Genomic DNA, 20,404 nt, shown 5'->3' with positions numbered 1-20,404 from the left:
GCAGAAGAGAACAGTGAACCAAAACTTTAAATCTTGATTAAGCTGTGTGACTTTAGGCAAGTCACTCAACCTCCCCATTCCATCACGTCTAAAAACAGCAATAGTAACTGCAACCTGCAACAAACTGCCAACAGATGCAACAAAGCTTTGTGAACTGTGAGGCAGTGTGTGAGAGGACATGAGCAGTAAATAAAAAAAGCCTTTTCTTGATGACTTAGCACCAGGATGGAAACCAATCAGAAGGTAAGCATTTGGGAGTTCTGATGTTAATTTTTAAAACAAAAGCAAAATACCTCTTAACCCACTGACACCTCTGGCTCCTACCGGGCAAGAAGAGTTGTCTGCTTCAGAGCGAACAAGGTCGCTGAGATGACGAGGCCCTGACTGACCTTGCAGACCACTCGACAGAATGATACAACGGAACTCTCTTTGTTTCTTCAATATGCTAAGCACTTACTTTTTATTTTACTTATTAGAGAGAGACCGCGCATGCGCACGCACAAGAGAGCAAGCACCGGCACAAGCAGGGGTGGGCGTGGGGGGCAGGGCAGAGGGAGAAGGAGCAGCAGACTCCCTGCTGAGCAGGAGCCCAATGTGGGGCTCAATCCCAGGACCCTGGGATCATGACCTCAGCCGAAGGCCGATATTTAATAACTGAGCCAAGCAGGCGCCCCTGCTAAACACTTTCCACCTAAGGGTCCTGACCCCCCTGCGGTTCCCACTCTGCCCCTGGCTGCCTCTTTCTCACTGGCCACCTCACCTTCCAGACATGCCATCCCCATCCTCTCTGAATATGGCCCTCTCAGCATCTATTTGTTTCCTCTGGGGCTCTTGTCGCAAGCAGACAATATCTTGTGTATTTGTCACCTGCTGGGATGGGGACTCCAAGCTGGATGGAAGCTCCTTGAGGAAAGCTACCAAGTGTGTCTTGTTCCCACCCCTCCCTCGGCTCACCACCTGGCTCTCTGAGCACAGGAATGGCTGACCCTTTGGAAAGAGAGGTGATGGCTGTTTGCAGGTCGGAACCGGCTGGGATGAACCCAGACCCACCTCCCACCACGTTCCTGTGGGCTGCTTTGCGTGTCCCCTCTAAGGAAACCACCAGGGCAGCAGGAGCGGAGGAGGCGGCGGGCTTTCACGGGTGCTGTCAGAGAAGCCCCACTCCTCCTCCCCAACCCTGGCCCACAACTGCCCCCAGGCAGGCAGGAAGGCACCTCCAGATGGCTACCACACCCCCGTGCAGGGCAATACCATGTCATGAAGTGTAGGAAGACAGGGAAGGCAAGAAATTTCGAGGAGAGCCTGGAATTCACAATCTATTCACAGTGCACTCAATAATGGGCCCCAGCAGGAAACTGGCTGCAGGACTGATGACCCTCCAGAGACAAGCTCTGGCATGAGAGCCCGAGGAACTCTAATGGCCCTTGGCAGGCATTCTGGCTTGATCTCGGCTCTCCTGGCCCCTGGGCAGCCAACCCTTGCCATCCTTGTCCCAACCACAGCACCTTTTTCTTCCCTACCCCGGACACACCCATACCCCAGGCAGTGAGGGTGTCTTGCCTTTAAAATCTCTGTCCACCTGGATCCTACCCAGCTTCTGAGGTTTTGAAGGCCACCTCCTCTTGAAAGCCTGCCTTGATTCAGCCAGAGTCCCCATCAGAGCCCTGTACTTGGCAAACAATAACTTGATGTCCGTCCAAACACCCCATCCAGTCCACCTACAACTCTCCAGGCATGGGAGATGGACAGTCTTTAGCTATTTCAAGTCTTCGCTCTCCCCTGGGATATAACAGCAGCAGCTAACATTTTTTTCAGTGGTTCCTCTGTACCAGATACTGGGCTCAGTGCATTACACACACTTTTCTCTTGTCCGCACACTGAAACTAATGTCAGTAATATTATCTCTATTTTGCAAGCAGAGAAACTGAGGCCTGGAGAGGTTAAAGAACTTGCTCAAGGTCTCATAGCTCTAGGTGGTGGCGCAGGACCTAAACCCCAGCAACACGACATCAGAGCTAAGCTCCTGACCACGGGTCTATGAGACCTCTGGGGTGTGGGCTCCTCCCCCCTGGCCTGGCTCAGCCTTCCAGCTGGGCCTTATCCATGCCCGCTTTCTGCCTTCCATAGAGGCGGCACGGCTAGGGGTGGATCATCAGTGCAGTCCTTCACTGAGGGCTGCCTGGTCGATCACCCAACCTGGGCACAGCGTGGGCCCTCAGGGAGCAGCCCTGAACCAAAATGGCTGTGTCTGGGGATCTTGTGATTATGCAGACAAGAGAACACAGAAACTGTATTTGTTGAAACAACAAAATTGATACTGTATCTGCTTTGGCAAGGCTGAGAATTTTCTTAGAAAAAGCACAGAGAAATAGGAGCTCAAGAACTCATCGAGTTAGATAACAGCTAATCTTCGACATACACAGACCAACCAAATCAGGTGTGAAGCACTCGCTAGCTTCCAAGGCACCAAAACTGACTGAACTGAGCAGCAGAGCTGGAAAGAACTCCTCCTGCCAAGAAACCAACAGGGAATCCGAAGTCCAGAGCTGGAGAGCCTGAGGTTACCTAAAACTCAGGAAGAAGCCATGCCTCCTGCTCCCCCAACCCCTATCCTCTCCAAGTTTTGGGGACTGGGACTGGAACCAAGGTTGCCTGGGTTGCCTGGGTCTTTATGAAACCGCCAGGAGTTGAGGTAAGTGCCCACCCCACAGTGACCGAAAGTTTAAAAGTCTTCACAGTGGAGACAGGGCCCTAGCTCTTACCTTCAGGGAGTGGAACTGTTCTGTGAAAGCTGGTTTTGGGAAGCCAGGATTTCTTCCCCAGGCCAGCACAGGCCCAGCTCAGCCCTGCCCCGGAAGGACGGGAGTTTAAAAGGCTCCTCACCTGTGGCCACACCCGGGTAAGGCTGACTTTCACCAGGGAACCCGTCCGACTGGCCGTCTCCCAGACAGAGGCAGGCCAAAACGCCACCGCCTGTCTGTAGCCTGGCGCCTATCCCGAGGGGCCCTACTAGCTCCTGCCCCTGCCGGGGCTTCAGAGCAAGAGGGAGAAGAGGCCTCCCTCCTCCAGGGAGGCCAGATCGGCCTGGGTACCCCAGGGCCAATCCCAGCCTGGGCTGGGTCTGAAGCAGCTGCTTCCGGCTTTGCCTTTCTCTTTCACTTTGGTTTTTAACCCCAAAGTGAAACTAAAGACTGGGACGATGTGGGAAAGATGGGGAGAGGTAAGGCCTAGGAGGGCTGAACCCCTGGCTTCTAATTCCAGTAATAAGGCTGCCCACTCACCTAGGAGGAGGCCCTCAACTCCCATTGATAAAATGGGAGGGAGGAACTAGGCTCGTGATTTTAAACTAGTCAATTTGAACTGGAAAAATTACAGAACTTCTCCTTCCTCATCCCTATCATCGCTGAAGGCTGAAAGGGAGCTACAGAAATGCCCCGTGGGGGACACTAAAAGACCTTCCTGTTGGCCTGGAAGAGACAAAACTGGCCTCGGGGGGCTCCTGGGTGGCTCAGTGGGTTAAAGCCTCTGCCTTCGGCTCAGGTCATGATCCCAGGGTCCTGGGATCGAGCCCTGCATAGGGCTCTCTGCTCGGCAGGGAGCCTGCTTCCTCCCCTCTCTCTCTGCCTCTGCCTACTTGTGATCTCTATCTATCAGATAGGTGGAATCTTTAAAAACAAAACAAAACAAAATAACTGGCCTCGGTGTAGGGACCCTCCTTGCCTACCTCTTCCTGACCTGTCATCTGATCACCTTCATCCTAAGTGGGCCCTGGAGAGTTCCAGCATGCCAGGGCAGAGCAGATGCATCCTAGGCATGAGTCTGCCTGTCCTGGCATGGCAAGTAGAGCCATCCACCAACAGCTGCCCCCCACACTCCTAATCTGACGGCAGCCCAGGCCATCTGCTAAGACCGACGGCAGCCCACCCAGGACTGGAACAAACATCAGACTCCACAACTCCAGGATGCCTGGCACAGTGTCGAGCTAAGACCACTATAATCTATTTTATGGGGGTTCTCCACTGGCTGGCTTACCACATCTTGCCCCTAGCCTGAGGACATTAGAAAGGCATGGATGAACCTCCCCACTTTTCAGATGAAAAAAACAAACAAACTGAGGCTCAGAGAAGGCCAGGGACACAATGGCCCAGCCTACATGGGATTCAGGAGCTCAGTAAGTATTTGCTGAATGAATGAGTTTGCTGGCCCAGCAGCTGCCAAGCAGGTGCAGCCCAAGCCAGAGGGAGGATGCAGTGTGGGCGGGGAAGGGGGGGTGGGCGGGGGGAATATGCTTCTCCCTGGAGACCAAGTCATCAACAAGTCCCCAGGTACCTGTAACAGAGTCCCCTCCAGCCCATTTCTTCCCTTCATTCCTCAATTCCTCTCACCTGCACCTTACTCTGGAAATACCTCATTGGCTGAGGACTGCTGAGGTACACTGGCCAACCCCCTTCCCTTGTCTGGGCTGAAATAGAATAGTCCGTTCTTAACTAAGGAAATGAACCTGAACCTAGGGAAGGCAGGGTACTTTTTAAAAAAGACCCATTTTCAGGATGCAAAAGAAGGCGATTCAAAATATTTCACAAAATGTTAGGTGCACAGACTCTTTGTGACGATTTCATGCAGGTCACCCACGTACACATAAGTGGGGAAGGGTGCACGCTACAGCACTGCTCACAGCTGTGAGACCGGAAACAATGGAAATGCCCTCCAGCAGAGGACAAGCAGACACCATCCATCGGCGCGGCTGTCACACAGTCATGGAAAAGGGGGCCATGGACCTGTGCATCCACAGCAGAGATAGACTTGCATAAAGACGATAAAGTAGGGGTGCCTGGGTGGCTCAGTGGGTTAAGCCTCTGCCTTCGGCTCAGGTCATGATATGAGGGTCCTGGGATCGAGCCCCGCTTCGGGCTCTCTGCTCAGCGGGGAGCCTGCTCCCCCCACCCCCCACCCCGTCTGCCTCTCTGCCTACTTGTGATCTGTCAAATAAATAAATAAAATCTTAAAAAAAAAAAGATAAAGTACAGAACAATAGGCTGCAGGGACAGAATATGCCACTGTTTGTGCAATAAAAAAGGATGTTATTGACACAGTTGCCTGCATATGAAGAGTATTTCTGGAAGGACACATCAAGATTGTTCACACTGATTTTCTAGGAATGGAAGGTGGAAGAGATATTTTCCACTGGGCACTTTTTTTCTACAGAGTTTGAAGTGTTTAAACAGATAAATGTGTTGCTTTTTCAATAAAAACACAATTCCTATACACAAAAATAACTCCAGTAAAATGCTTACCTACAGAAATCTCTCTCTATGGCTCAGGGATCAAAGTCCCTGGGGGAAGGGCCCAGGCATCTGGATTTTGAAGTCTCCTCAAAGGCTGCCGCTCTCACCTTCTAGAACAGGTGGCCAACCTCTGAGAGCAGGCGGAGGCAGCCTGGACACTACAGGGCTCCGGGCAGGGGGGGAATGTCAAGGAAGACTCAGGAAAAACTTGGCCTTAAGGTATAGAAGAGCCCCTGAAGAGAGCTCTGAATGTGGAACAGGTTCAGCTGAGAGTTCCTACAGGGAACAGTGGGGAAACGATGCCAGACCGGTAAGACAGGGGCAGAGGCAGGATTGTTTCTTTCAGTAGGAGATGTTGGCAAGTCCCTACCTCTCTTACACTTGGTTCCCACTCATGGGACCTGAGGGGGCAGGGCCAGAAATCCTAGGATCTGCCTTTATTTCATCTCATTTAATATTAAAGGAGGCAACCGAGGGCCCCCAGCTCAGCACATGGCCACAGGGCTCCACACCTGTGTAGACTGTAATCAAATATTTGGAGGACAGAGAAAATTCAGGCCAGGATCTTAGGCACAGCAGCCTTCAGGCGACTTTCCCCGCCATCCTTCTGACCCCTCCAAAGAGGAGGAGCAGATGGCCTTCTGCTGAGATGCCCTTCCTCACCTTCTAATTAATAATTAAGTCATTACTGAAGGCCTCTTTTGTCACTTCTGAAGTTCAGTTTGCAGAGACTGTCGCCTTGGCTAGCTTTACCACGATGCTCTAGGCTGAGGGCTCATGGGCTATGATAGTCCAGCTCTAAGCCACAGGCTCAAACTACAGGGGTCTGCAGAGGAAAGGGCCCAGCGTGCAGGTCAGGAGTGCCGGGGGAGGTCCTGACTAGGCCTCATGGATGCTGTGAACACTGGGGTGAGTGACCCCATCTCTAGCCTGCTCTGCTTGCCACTGCCAGCTCACTGCCTGGTCCTCAGCAGGCGCTTCAGTATTTGCGGAATAAACAAGCAGCTCAGCCCGTGAATACCAACGTGATCTTGGTCAAGTCATTTTCTGCAAAACAAGGAGGACAAGTGTAGTAACGACCTCCCAGGGTGGTAGAAGATCTACCAGGATAAGGTGGATGAAAGTGCTTTGCAAATCAAAAACAGGCTAAACAAACAGTAAGGATTCAGAACCAAGATGCTGAAAGTAAGATAGAAAAAGGAATATATGTGCGAAGGGTCAAATTTCTGAGAAAGCACGGGCCAAACAGTAAAAAATTACTCAAATGAATGATTACACTTGAAAGGAACAGTCCAGGCCACTCTACTCCACTGTTTCAATGTCTGAATAGTATTTTCTCAGGCTGTGTCTGTTTGAAAGGAGCACAAAAATCCCTCATTCAAAGCTCGGTCTAGATTTTGGTATGAAAAAGAGGGCTGCACTTACAATCCGATCTTGCCTACAGTTGGCCTCTGCCCAAGTAGACTGGCATATGGATCCTGCGGGTGTTTACTGGAGGCAAAGGAGGGGCAGGGAGGGGAGCAGAGTTCAGAGGCTGCGCCTGCCATGTGGTGACTCTGCCTCATGACCCAGGCCCAGCTCAGGGGGACACGCAGAGGAGAATGACTGGCCAAGCCATCCATTTCCTACCTGCACACTGGGACCAACCCTTGCGGCCTCCCACGGAAGCCACTTAGTAAGGACCGGTTCCCTTCCCCTTCTCTCTGCCCAGGAGGTACCCCTGGCTGCAGCCCGGGAAATGGGAACTGGGCTCCATCACCTGACTCTCCAATGCCAAGAGCAACCTGGGACAAGTCGGACAAGTCCCTTCCTGCCTTTGTGGGTGGTGGATTCCTCTGGCTGGGCAAAGGAACACCCTCTCTGGTGGCGGCTGGCTGAGAATCCCAATGGACCTAGTCACGGATGTGCCCCTTGTTGGACTAGATACGTATGAGGTCTGACTCTGAAGGCTGCTCACAGCCTGGGGAGGAGACTGAAGATGTGAAGGCCCCTTGCTTCCCTGACTCTCCTACCTTAAAGAAAGTCTAAATGGGCACCCAGTCCCAATTCTCCAGATCTTTAGAAAGTAAAGGCTTATAGGCTTTAGGGGAGGTATTTGTGTGTCCCCATTTCAAGGGGCAAGAAGGCTCAGATTATTCCTGGGACCCTAATAATAAGAGTTTCCTTTCTGAAAACCAGAGCTGAACTATGGGAAGAGTCAGGATTTGCAGAGAGTCAGCCCTGGGTCTGAGCCACATTTTCCTTATCTGTAACAGGGTACACTTGCCTCTGGCTTGGTGTAAGGGTTTCCGACAGCATCCACAGAGGCCCTGGCAGAGAGCCTGGCATAGAGCAGGTGTACAAGCAATTTGCTTAGACTAGTATTTCCTCCCCCAAAGCAGCAACACCCAACATCTTTCCCTCTGGCCCCTAAGTCCCTGAATGGGCTCTCTAAGGGGCACAGCACCCTCTGCGACCCCAACTGTCTTTTCCTGGCTCCACCCCACACCTAATGCTCTTCTTTTACCTGGATGCTTGGGAGGCTTCCTCCCTGTCACCATTTTTATTCATCCCAATTCACCCAGCCTGATTTACCTTCTTGAAAAGAAAATTCTCCACTTGGGCTACCCCTGCTCTAAAATGGTCCATGGCTCCCCAAAGCCTCTGCTTCTCCGCTGATGTTCAATGCTGCCTACAACTTCCTGGCCCCTCCCAGATTTTTCATCCAGAGTCCTGATGCATCAGCAAAATCAGTCCACTCACTGTTTCCCTAAATACATGCTTACCTTCCAGCCTCCACACCCCTGCCTTTGCACAAACCATTCCCTAGAATGTCAGCCCCACCCTCTGTCTCTGCAAATCCAGCCCCCCTCAAGAGGGCTCTTGTTTCCTCTGGCACACACTCACTTCTTCCTTCTCAAACAATGCTTTTCCTCAGCAGACACTTAATTACAGACTGTCACACAGTCTCTCATAATTGTAGGCCTTGTCTCCCTTGTCAGACCATAAGTTCCCAGGAGCAGAGGCCCTGTCTGTTCTTTCCCATCCTCTCAGAGCCTGGCCCAGGGCTGGGAGGGAAAGCGCTTTCCAAGCCCATCTGGCTCCAGGCTGAGCCAATCCTAGCTCCAGACACTCAGGACCACTTCTCCTGCTCTTGCCCCATGAGAAAACTTCCCAGAACCAAACCTCAGTGTTCCCCCTCTCCACTGGCCAACCCAGGCCCATGATACAGAGAAATGGAGACCGAGGTGGGCAGACAGGGCTATGGTTCTTGCCCAGCCCTGGCATGGCCTTGGTTTGGGATCCTAGGCATGTCCCTGTCCTTCCCCTTACCTAGGCCTGTTTCCTCACTGTGAAACAAGAAACATTGATCTTTTAGCTGTAGAAAATACAGATATTATTTGTTTTTAAGGTAGCCTTCCTTCCCAGGAGTGGATGGGGGAGGAACCGGCTGATTCCAGTACAACCTGAGGGAGAGGAAGCAGCCACAGCCAGGACCGGGAAACCTGGGAATCTGAGAGGCACTCAGCCTGCACACATCATCAACCTCATTAAATTCCTGTTGACGACTGGATTGCATTCCTGCCCAGGTGTTCAATTCCACAGCCCTCACCCTGGCCAGGTCCGACAGTGTCTGCTGCCAGGGTTGAGCAAGGGAAGGGCACCTTGCTTCTGGAAACAACCAACCCTGCCCAAAACAAAGATGAGGAGGAGCCAATTTCCTCATCTGTAAAATGGGGGAAAATACCGGTATCTGCGTCATGGGATTGCTACAGTAACACAGTCAGATCATGCTATAAAACACCCAGCACAGTCCCTGACACGTGGTAAATGGAAGCAGAGCACAAAGATTTCCATTTCTTGAGGGGCCTTTACTACATGAGTACTCGCCCTCCTGGCAACCTGGGAGGAAGGGATTTCCATCCCAACAGGACAAAAGAAAACAGAGGTGCAGAAAGTTGATCAATCCTAGGTCACACAGTGGGGACGAACCAAGCTGTGATATAAACCCAGGAAAACTCTCAGTTCAGCTTTTCCCAGGGTGCAGCCCACAGGATCTCCGCATCAGACTCCTCCAGAGGGCTGGACTTGTAAAGTTGATTCCTGCCCCTGGACCTGCCGAAGGAGACTCTCCGGGGATGGAGCCTGGGAACCTAAACTTTATAATGATAAGCAACCTGAGTTTTTTATACATATTAGGAAACTGAGGCACCAAGAGGGGAAGTGACCACTTTTCAGCAAGTGTGGACCTGGGGCAGAATTCACAGTCTGTTTGACTCAAGAGAGAGTGAGAGCAGCAATCAGAGACTTCCGGAGGAGGTGGTGGCATTTGACAATGCGGGCCTGGAGGGGTAGAGAAAGTACCACAGGGGGAGGGTACAGCACAAATAAAGGTTGGGAGCTCAAAAGGCCAGGCAACAGCTGTTCAATGTTGCTCATGCTTCCCGCACTCTGGGGAGCCACCACTGCAGCCTCTCCCTAAGAGCCCAGGGAGAGCCATTCTAGAACCAATCTGAGTTTCAGAGAGGAAAGCCTGCCATGCTGCTGTCCTACAACCAGCAGGTCTCCGGCCCTCTGGGTGTGTCTGGCTGCTGCTCAGGATGAGAAAGCCAGGGAAGGTGGTGACTCAGTCCACGACCGGCCTCAAGCTAGTCCCGTTGAAGTTTAGGATGAGCTCAGAGGCTGAGGAAATGTCAAGCAAACCCTCCCCTGCAGAATAGATGCCAGACCCAGAGAAGGAGGCCTGAGGGGCAGGCTACCAGACAGAAGCAACACATCTGGAGCAAAGCTGTGGGCTGTGGGAGAAGAAGCCAAGAGGTCTAGGCTCTAGCCCACCCCGACACTGGCATGCTATGGGACCCTGAACAGGTCCTTGGGCCTCTCTGGGCCCCCTACTCTCCATTCACCTGTGAAGCAGAGAGAACACCAGTGGTTTCTGATTTCCTCCCAGGACTGTTCTAAGGAACAATGGCCAGGAAAGCGCCTGACAGACTACACAATGGCTCACAGAGCAAGTGGGGGAGATTAGAGGATTACTCTTAGTGTTTACTATAACAAGTCAGGTGCTCTCCTTGTTACCTGAACCTCCCCCAGGTGGTCACTGGAGGGGGGAAGGTGGGGAGAAACTGGGTCTACCTTGTTCCCACAGAGAAAAAAGTGATCCAGATATCCCTGGGAGATGAATTTATTAAGTGCCTACTGTGTACTCAGCATTTTTAAAATATATAATCTCACTTAATCCTCCGCACAATCCTGTAGTGTAAATATGATTATCTTGAGTACAGATGAGGAAACTTGAAGCCCAAAGTAACTTGCCCAAGATCACACATGGAATGAATGATGGAGACCAGTTAACACCAGCTGTTTATGGCTCTCAGTCCCACATTAATTCTACTACCTGTAATAGTTTATCTTAGAGGTAGAACATGCCTGGTATAGAGGCCCAACTTCAGTACTGCCTCCCCCTGGAAGCTTTTCTGAACCCTCTGCCCACACAGGATTTCTCTCCCTCCTCTGAAACCCCACAACACATGATCAGCGCACACCCTGCAGCATTCAAAACATTCTCCCTCTCGTTCTGCGATCAAGCACACCTTCAACAGGTAAGATGAGATGTAGGTACAAATAGGTGGCCTCTGAGTTACCTTAGAATCCTGAAATGTCAGAGCTGGAAGCACCTACGAGACCACGCTATCCGGCTCCTTCATTTTGCAGAAAGAATAACAGAGAGGGGGACACTTGTCTGAAGTCACACTGCGTCTTAGCATAGCCAGGAATAGAACCCTGGCATTCTGTCTCACAGAATTTCTTTAGGGATTCTATGATTTCAGAACCAGTTTTACAACAAAGATTCTTATTCCCATTTTACAGATAGGGAAGCTGAAGCCCAAGAGAAAGTAGCCTCCCTGAAAGTGGGTACAATGTGGGGCCCAGAATCCCAGCCCCCTACTTCCAGGCCAAGGACCAAGCCCTTCTTCCTCCTTATTGCACGTGGTCCGAGTAGTGTGTCCAGCACAGGACCCACAGTAAGAGGTCAATGGATGTTGGAAATTGTCATTATATACCAGTGGGGAAGTGACACCAGCCTGACTGTGACTTCCTTAGAGGCAGTGCCATGGAATAGGACCAGGAGTCCCCGGCCTCTCTGGGCCTCAACCATAAGACAAGGGTGCTACAACAGCTGATCTCCTGCTTCAGCTCTAGGACATCCTAGGCTCCTTGACAACAGACACCTCCCCCCCCCCCCATCTGTGGAGCCTCTCTGAGCTGCTTTCCTACAGGGAAGCAGGAAAAGCAGGCAAGGTTCACAACCACAAACTGACTGACCTCATTCCCAAGTGCCTCTGGCCACGCAGGACCCACCCTCAAACAATGGGATGGAACATGGAAAATCCACCTTTCTCCCAGAGCAGACATCCAGCTATGCACACCTGCCTATCTTTACAAACTGACAAAGAGCAACCAGGAATCAGGTTATAAATAAGGGACCGCTTGCTCCCTGCCCCATTGGAAGGGCAGGTATATTCCTGAATAATCAGGTGGAAATGGAGCAAAGGGTAAAGAACTCTGGATGGGGAGTCCTGGCGCTGGATCCCTGTCCTAGCTCTGCCATGAACTAGCTGTGTAGCCCGGACAAGCTGCTTGCCCTCTGTGGGCTCAGTTCAAAGACACAGCAACACTTCACAGCACATGTCTACAGACGTTTCATTTGGTCTTCATGACAACCTGGTGAGACTAGCACAATTATTCCTTTTACAGATGGAGAAACTGAGGCTTGGAGAGGTCACAGGTCCCACACAGCTTGAAGCTGGCGGAATCAAGCCCCCGGGTTCTTAGATCATCCAGTGGAATACTCAAGGGTGGTCAGACTAAGAACTCTCTCCCCTCCTCCTGGCAATCTCAGGAAGACCAAAGCAGCATGATAACCTTGTTCACCTGCCCAGGCTGGTGGCCTGCAAGGCTCCGGCCACAAACCCTACAGTCCAGCTGCCTAAAAGGCCGCACCCCCCTGCAAAATTTCATTACTCAAGTTGGCAAGAACGCAGCCCCCACCCCCAGCCAGGTCTAAATAAACACCCAAGTGATATCACATCCTGCCAGCTCCAAAATAGCCCAGGCCTGCCCACAAGCGATCACAAAGTGCCAGGCCATGCAGGACCAAGCGGGCGGGACGTCCAGCCCATGGCACCCTTCACACACACTCAAGCAACTAAAGCAGAAGCCTCCGAGCAAGAAGGCGCCCCCACTCCCACCTCTGCCAGACAGCCTGGCCCCTCCCTCCCTGCCCCTTTGTTGGGAGGCTCCAGAGCCTCCTGCCCCAGCGCCAGCCCTAGCCCCAGCGCCAACCCCATGGAGCCTCGCCGCGGCCAGCGTGCGGGCGGACTCCAGCCCGACCCGGACACCCCACCACTCACATTGCTTCAAGAGCTCCAGACACAAAGCCATGAGGGCCAGAGTGGGGTCAGAGACCCAGAGACCGGCAGAGACAGAAAACGGGAAAGGGAGAGACAAGGGAGCAGAGAGCACGGGAGACAGGGGGCAGGGGCAGAGAAAGCAAGGGGGCCAAGAGCCCTGGGGAAAGAACAGGCTCAAAAGGGGGCCTTCAGCACAAGAGCCATGAGTGGTGAAGCCACTGAGACAGATGCAGGGGCAGAGGCAGTGAGAGCAAAGCGGGAGACCCCGACCCCCAGAACTGGGGGGCCACCGAGACCTGAGAAAGAACAAGGAGCCACAGCCACAGAGACAACCCAAGGGATAGCAGGGAGGGGTGAAGTCTGGGAGCTGGGGAGCTTTTGGGGGTCCCAAGAGAGAGACCCCAAGGATCTCGGAGGTCCCAGCGTATATGAGGGGCACCGAGAGGAAAAACCCCGAGGAAATGAGGGCTAAGAGAGGGGCAAGACCGCAGGGATTTGAGGACAGATGGAAGGGAGGACCCCCAAAGGATGTGAGGGAAGCTGAGAAAGGAGTCGTGGGGGAGTGAGGGCGGTGTTCTGAAGAAAAGGCCCCCCAAAACAGGAGGGCACCGTGAGGGCGGGTCCCGAGGAATGGGGGCGCCCAGAAAGGGAGGCTCCGAGGGATGAGAGGACCGCTTTGAGGGGGACCCGAGACCGGGGAGCGAGGGAGGGGCTGTGAGGCACCGCGAGGGCAGAGACAAAGAGACAGGGAGCCGGGGAGAGACAAAGCGGACGGAGCGGGGAGACCAGCCCGAAGGCTGGCAGCCGGACAGAAGGACGGAAGCGCGAGCAGGCGGGTGGACGAACGGACGGACAGACGGGGAGGAGGGCGGGGGCAGGGCCGGGCGGGGGCGGCGCCCGTCTCCTCGCGGGGCCGCGGCTGCTCCGGGCGGCGCTGGGCGGGCCCCGGGCGTCCGGGCTGAGGAGGCGGCGGCGACGGCGTGGACCGGACAGACGGACGGAGTGACGGACGAGGCCGGCGGCAGCTGCGGCCAGCGGCGGGCACTCACCCTCCTCCCTCACGCGGCCCGGCCCGAGGCTCCGGTTTTGTACGCCCGAGGGGCGGGGCCTCCGTGTTAAAGCCCCGTGCCGACCCCGCCCCGCCCCGCCCCCCGCGTCAGCCGCGCGCGCGCGCCTCCCGGGACTCCCGGGCAGGGCGGGGACGCGCAGAGTCCGCTTGGCACGTGGCCCGGCGCGCGCGCGCGCGGCTTGGCCGGTGCGCAAGCGCTGGGCGCGCTTAGCTAGCCCACGCCCAGGCCGACTGATGGGGAGAGAGAGCGCGCGCCCACGTCGGCACGCGCATGCCCGAGCGCCGGGAGCTCCGCCCCTCGAGCCGCCCAGCCAAACCGGTTCCAGCTGGAACGGGACGCATGCTCCCTGCCGGGGGAGGAGCGGTACGAGCTCGCCCTAGTTCACCGTGGCGATACCTCGCTGTCACTGGGGGAAACTGAGGGTCCCAGCAAGCATCCTGACCTGGTGACCCGGTCTTCTCAACCCTGCATGGTCAAATTAGACCTCAAGTACTATGGACTCTACGTCCTAAGTGTTTTTAGTTGGCACCTCCTCTCCATCCTCCCTTTGCTGTCCTCAGAGCCCTCCCGATTGGGTTCGAATCCTGCCTCACCCTTTCCAGGACTGCGCGACCTTGTATGAGCTATTCTTTCAGCCTCCCTGAGCCTTCGATTCTTCTTCAGCAAAAGAAAACCAGCACACTCAGTATGCCCTGAAGGTCAACGTGCAGTAGGCTCTAAGGACCTAAATTATTCCCTTCCCCTGTCTCGAGGCAACTCCCTGTTCCCCATTTCTCTCCCGTAGTCCCCCACTCATGGAGTCGTTTCCTTAAAGCCTCACCTCTCCAGACTGTACCTACAGGACGTCTGCCATCCACAGACCCAACTCCTGTTGCCGGACCCGCCTTGCTGGGTGACTTAGGCAAGTCCCTTACCTTCTCTGCACATCTCTTTAATAAATGTAAAATGGAGAAAATAATCTTAATAAGATGATACAGTGTTTCTGATATTACTGTAACCTTTTTTGTATAAAGGCATAATAATAACAAAGGAAAATGAGGATTATTGAGCGGTTTTGATGCCAGATACTGTGCTAAGCATTTTGAAATTATTAGTTTACCCTGTCCTAATCACAGTCACTATGCTACACCTGTGCTATTCACATAACATTCATCTTTAAATTGACTCAGAAAATTTAGGACACCCCTGAGGACACGCTAGGCTCAGTTTTGCTCGGCCCCAGCCCCATGGAACCCCACTCCTGTTCCAACGCACCAGATACCCTCCTGTCCCAGGACCTCTCCTCCCTCCCTGGCATACCTCCCCAGCTTTCTCCAAGTCTTTGCTTAAACATCTGTTTCTCAACGAGGGCTACCCTAACAATCCTGTTTGTGCTGCAACCCTTCCCCTTGCTGTGGGCTATTTTCCAATGAATCATATACTGATATGTGTTATTTATTGTTTTGCCTGCTCCCTGACCTACCAGGTGACCTTGACCAGACACTCACCTTCTGTAGGCTGTAGTTTGAGAGACTTCTGTCACATGTGTATATGCATACATATGAGAGGTTAAACTGGGTTAATTCAGGAATGTCAGATATGTGTAAATATTCTGGCCATAGCAGACATCACCAATCGATGGTGGCACACTTCTCTGCTGAACTAAATCTCAGTCTTGGGCTCCAGGGATCAGAGATGACACAGGAGCTGAAGTCTATTTGCAATCTCTGGACACAATGGTCTTTGAGGTTCCTCTCAGCCCTGACACCCCCGGAACTGGAGTGTTCAATCTGACAGGAGCCTGTAGTGTAATAATCAGAGATTGTGGAAGGCTAGGCCTGGGGGAGGGAGGACAAGGCTGAATGGAGGGTTGACTGCTTACTGGAATTTTGTCAGCCTCCCTTCCTCTGTGGAGGAGGGAGTGAATCAGAGGAGAAACTGGGAACATTCTGGGGGAGAGGGGAGGAGACAAAGAAGGGACTCAGAGGATGACTTGGATGGGAGGTATTTAGGCGGGGAAGCGGGGGTCCTCAAATTCAAACCTCACAACATTGGTGGAGAATTTGAAGCATAGGGAGGGGCTGGAACCCCCCAGAGTGACACAGAACAGAGGAAACTAGATCTCAAGACTCCTGAGTAAGGAGCAAGCATGTATCCCAGGCCAGGAAGCTATCCCAGCTCAGCCTAGAGCTTCAAGGACTACCAGGGAGAGCCCTCCGATGTGTGTAACCTGGTGGGGGTGTGTGTAAACACACATGCACATGGAATCACGTGCTGGTGCAGAGGGCACAGTTGGCAGGAGCTAGGGGGTGGGAGTGGGGGGGGCGCTACCCAGGCCCCTGGGGGATGCCACAGCCTCCCTTGCGGTTCTGAAGGAGTGGGAGAGATGCAGAAAGGGAGGCCAGGGAGGGAGGACGGCCAGAAACTGGGAGGGGAGGAAGTGGGGGGCTGGGGAGGGGAACGGAGTTGAAGGAGGCAAACTGAAGGCTGAGATGGTGAGAGAGAGGGCAGAGGAAGCTGGAAGAAAGGCATGGCAAGGGAGGAGAGGAGAAAGAGCACGAATGGGAGCTGGGCAGAGGGAGGGAGTGGGAGGGAGAGTCTTCTTTGTTCTTTCTTCTCTTTCCCAGAAGGGGAGAGGAGGCAGGCTGGGGCTGACAGGGGGGTGGGGGGATGGCACCCCTGTGGCCCCTTCCAGTTGGGTCCTTTGGCTGGGAGGGGCTCATATATATAGCCAGACTGCTTCCCCTGCTGCCCTAGCTGGAGCTGACCCCGCCTGCCAGTCACCTGCCAGAGCTATTTCTGGAATGTGGAATCTGGGTCAGAAGGGGGGAGGGAGAGAGAGAAAGAGTGGTGGCAGTGGTGCTGGCAGCTGGGAAGCTGGTGAGCTCTAAGTGGGTGGGCGGGCAGCTCCAGGCTCTGCCCACGGCCACTCCAGAGGGGCCCTCCCCCTTCCAGGCTCGCACCGCCTCAATAACTAACCACTCCTCGCCCACATCCACCCACCTGCCCACATATGGCCTGAATCCATACATGCCCACCATATGTGCCCATGTACGAGTGTGGAAGAGCTTTCATACCCCTCAGCAACCTGGGGGCTCAATGCAGCCCTAGGAGTGTGTGTGTGGGTGTGTGTGTGTGTACCTGGGGTCTGGACTTCTCCCTTCCTGCAGACAGAGTTGAGGAGAGGAGACCACTTCTGAGTAGGAGTGACCCCTGTGGGGCAACAGTGGCAGAAACAGGGTGGCCCTGCGTGTTGGCGTGGGTCTATGTAGAGGGAGGTGGTTATGCACAGAACTGCCATGGATGGTTGTGCAAGTTTTCCACTGATTAAGGATGCCACATACAGGGCAGACATAATTAAATTATATACTCATGACAAATCTGTGGCAGATGGCAGAAAAAGACCTTATTCTAATAAAAATTATACATCATGACAATTTTCCAACAGATGGCAATTAAGTGTCTTGGGGAGAGTGCCCTTTCCTAACCCAGCACAAGTGTTCCGTATGGACCAGCTGCAGTTCTGGGCAGATGGGAAAATCTGGTGGCTTTGGTTTTCCCTGTGAGGCAGGTGGGTTTACCTGCTGAGCATGAGGGGATCGGAGGGTAGAGCGATGAGCAAGTATGTAGTGGTCACTGGGAGACCCGAGGGAGGGCTGACCTGGTAAATGTCAGGATGAATTTTTTCAGTGGCTCTAATCTACTAGGGGCATGATTTCCTCACAGGTGTAGCGGGGGGCATGAGTCTTGAAAGAGATACGCATGTGTGTGAGTGTATGCAGGTGTATGTAGACATAACGTGTGTATTGCACCTGTGGGGACTATCCATGTGCATGTGTTTTCGTAACTTTTCATACCATACAGAGATCTAAGGGTCTACAAGTTCATGTATGTCATATCGTACAGAGATCTAAGGGTCTACAAGTTCATGTATGTATGTATGTTCATGCATGTGTTTTTGTAACTTTTTGTATCATACAGAGATCTAAGGGTCTACAAGTTCATGTATGTCAGGTGCACTTGTACACACACGTCTGAGTTGGTAGGAGGTGTTGCTACATGATGCTTTCTTGAGTGTCTTGTTTGATCTAAAGCCCCCAAACTGAGAATAATTGGAGGCCCACAGCCCTCTATTTAAAGCCAGCTGCTGGATCACCCAAACAAGACAGTTCGGAGTGGGTGTGGTTGGTTGGGGTCTCTTTTTCTTTTTAAATTTTACTTATTTATTTGTCAAAGAGAGAGAGAGAGAGCACAAGCAGGGGGAGTGGCAGGCAGAATGAGAAGCAGGCTCCCCGCTGAGCAAGGAACCCAATTCAGGGCTTGATCCTAGGACCCTGGAATCATGGCCTGAGCTGAAGGCAGACGTTTAACCAACTGAGTCACCCAGGTGCCCTGTCTCTTTTTCTTCTTAGATTTTAGGTTACTCAATCAAGAGGAGCCGGAGCCAGACCTAACATAAATCATGAGATCCTGCTGTTATGATTGGATGAGACTTTGGGGTTCTTGAGGATAAGTGTATTTTAAAAAATGTTTATTCGAGAACGAGAGGGAGACAGAGTGTGTGTGTGCTCATGCATGAGCACACGCACCAGCGTGGGTAGAGGCAGAATGGGAGGGAGAGAAGCTCAAGCAGACTCTGCACTGAGAGGGCCCCACTCAGGGCTCGATCTTATGACCCTGAGATCATGACCTGAGCTGAAACCAAGAGTCAGATGCTTAACCAGCTGAGCCACCCAGGTGTCCCGGATAAATGGTGTATTTTCTGTGTGAGAGGAACGGAATAAATATGGCCAAGAGAGTGGACTATAGCAGATTCGATTATCAACCCTCATTTTTCACCCCTCCCTGTATCCACACCATTGCTATAGAAATAGTTTCTTACACAAAGGTAGGAGGGTACCTCTCCATCCCTGTCTTTGAGCTCAGTCATGTGACTTCCTTTACCCCATGGAATTTTAGCAGATAGTATATTCATAGGGGCCTTGAAATGTGCTTGTGTCCTTAGGCTTGCTCTCTTGTGCTTCTGCCAAGAACATGCCCTGAATGGGTCACTGATCCCAGGAGGACCTTTGGTTTCAGGAGGAGGATGAGAGAGTTGTGGGACAGAACTGTTCCCGCTGACCCACAAAGCAAGAAATAAGTGTTCATCGTTGTACTACACTAATTTTGTGGTTCTTTGTTATGCAGCGCTATTGTGGCAACAGCTGATCGATACAGGGACCTAAGCAGTTCTGGGGTATTGACCCATCCTTAGTCTATTTATGAGTGATTGGGTTTGGGGAAGATTAGAGAATGAGTGTCTATCTGAAGAAAATTGCTGGTGTGCTGTATGTCCCCCCAGGCCTACTTCAAGCTTAGAGAATGGGCCTGATGATGGGAGAATCTGGCCCTTTCCCTGAGGCTCCTAAGGGAATACAGCAGGATGCCTGGGAGAGCCTGGCAGGGATCCCCTAGATTTGGAGGCCCTAGAAGTGGGCCTCGGCATCTGGTAGACCTCCGAAGTAGAGCCTGGCAGGGTTACGCATGAAAGCAGGTCCAGAAGAAGGGCTGTAGTGAAGCCCAGACTGTCAGAGCTCCCCAGGACAAGGGCCTCATTGTCACACAGGTAGAATTGGAGTCAAGGGAGAAAATGGGGCCGGAGTTGTCATCAGAGAATTTTGCCCAAGATGCCTGCCTGGCAGGACCTGAAAAGAGAAGCTGAGTTGGGAGGAGGGGGTCCAGCAGAGCGAGATGCGGAGGGGGAATAAGAAGCAGTGGGCTGGAGGGGGACTGCCCATGCCAGGGAAGGAGGCACTGTGAGGCCTTCCGAAGGTACCACTTAGCAAATAGCCAGTGTGTGGCATCGGTCATCCAGAAAGTTCCAATACCCAAAAACACCTGTGCTGGCTACCTTCCCCTGCCATCTGGAGGGACCAGAAACGGCCCCTTGTGAACAAGCAACAGAGTCAACAATGACCACCACACCCAGCTCCCTCTTGCAGGCTTTATGGCTCTACCTGCAGAAACATGAGATCTGAGGTTGGTAACACTGAAGCTTCGCAGTGAGGCCCGACCTGACTCCTAATACCTAAAAATGAGACTATTCCTTATGGTCTAAAAGTGACTGGAAAAGCTCAGGGATCTGCCCAGATCTCACCCAGGATTGGAAAGGCAATGGGGAAACAAGTCGTTTCTTGCACTGCCCCCCCGTAAAGACAAAGACATTCATTTGATAAGCTAATTTCCTGCATACAGAACATGCATAGGATTTAAATTCATTTATTTACATCAAACACAAGCTGAACACTTGAAACATGTCTCTTTTCCTACAACAATCCAACCCCAACTGCTTCTGACTGCCAGGAAAGTCAGAGTCATGTCTGAACACCAACGATCATAGCTCCCACCATGCGCAAGGCCCTGCCTAAACACTCCCTTATCTCGTCTTCCCAAGAACTCTCTGGGGCCTGGCTTCTGCCTCGGTGTACAGATGAGGAAACGAGACTCCTAAAGGAAAACCAGCTAGCCAGGATAAGATTGAAACTCTCTCTACTAAACCAGAAATGATCTATGATTTTCCCTGGTCTGGGTTTTCATGGTTTAGTCTGTGATGCAGGGTTCCCTTTTGCTCTGATCATGCATAGCCTGTCACCAGAGAACTTACAACAAGTATCAGAAAGGACAGGTGGTCTCTGTG

General features: G+C 52.7%; 1 protein-coding gene across 3 annotated transcripts in view; it reads right to left on the bottom strand.

Annotated features, from left to right (window-relative positions):
- The window catches only part of DLGAP4 (DLG associated protein 4), a 136,483-nt gene that overhangs the window by 48,773 nt on the left and 67,306 nt on the right, over positions 1–20,404 (bottom strand). Inside the window, exon 1 of one of the 3 annotated variants that reach the window (XM_004746499.2) lies at positions 12,680–13,693. The exons of the other annotated variants lie outside the window; for them this stretch is intronic. Coding sequence (XP_004746556.1) covers positions 12,680–12,710 — 31 coding nt within the window. The 5' untranslated portion in view covers positions 12,711–13,693. Of the gene's footprint in view, positions 1–12,679; positions 13,694–20,404 lie in introns of those variants that run through there. 3 annotated transcript variants of the gene reach the window in all.

The sequence above is a fragment of the Mustela putorius genome, unplaced genomic scaffold, assembly GCF_011764305.1.
Source record: "Mustela putorius furo isolate JIRA1106 unplaced genomic scaffold, ASM1176430v1.1 tig00000743_pilon_pilon_pilon, whole genome shotgun sequence".
NCBI classification, from domain to species: domain Eukaryota; kingdom Metazoa; phylum Chordata; class Mammalia; order Carnivora; family Mustelidae; genus Mustela; species Mustela putorius.
This window is presented reverse-complemented; position numbering and strand designations above follow the sequence as displayed.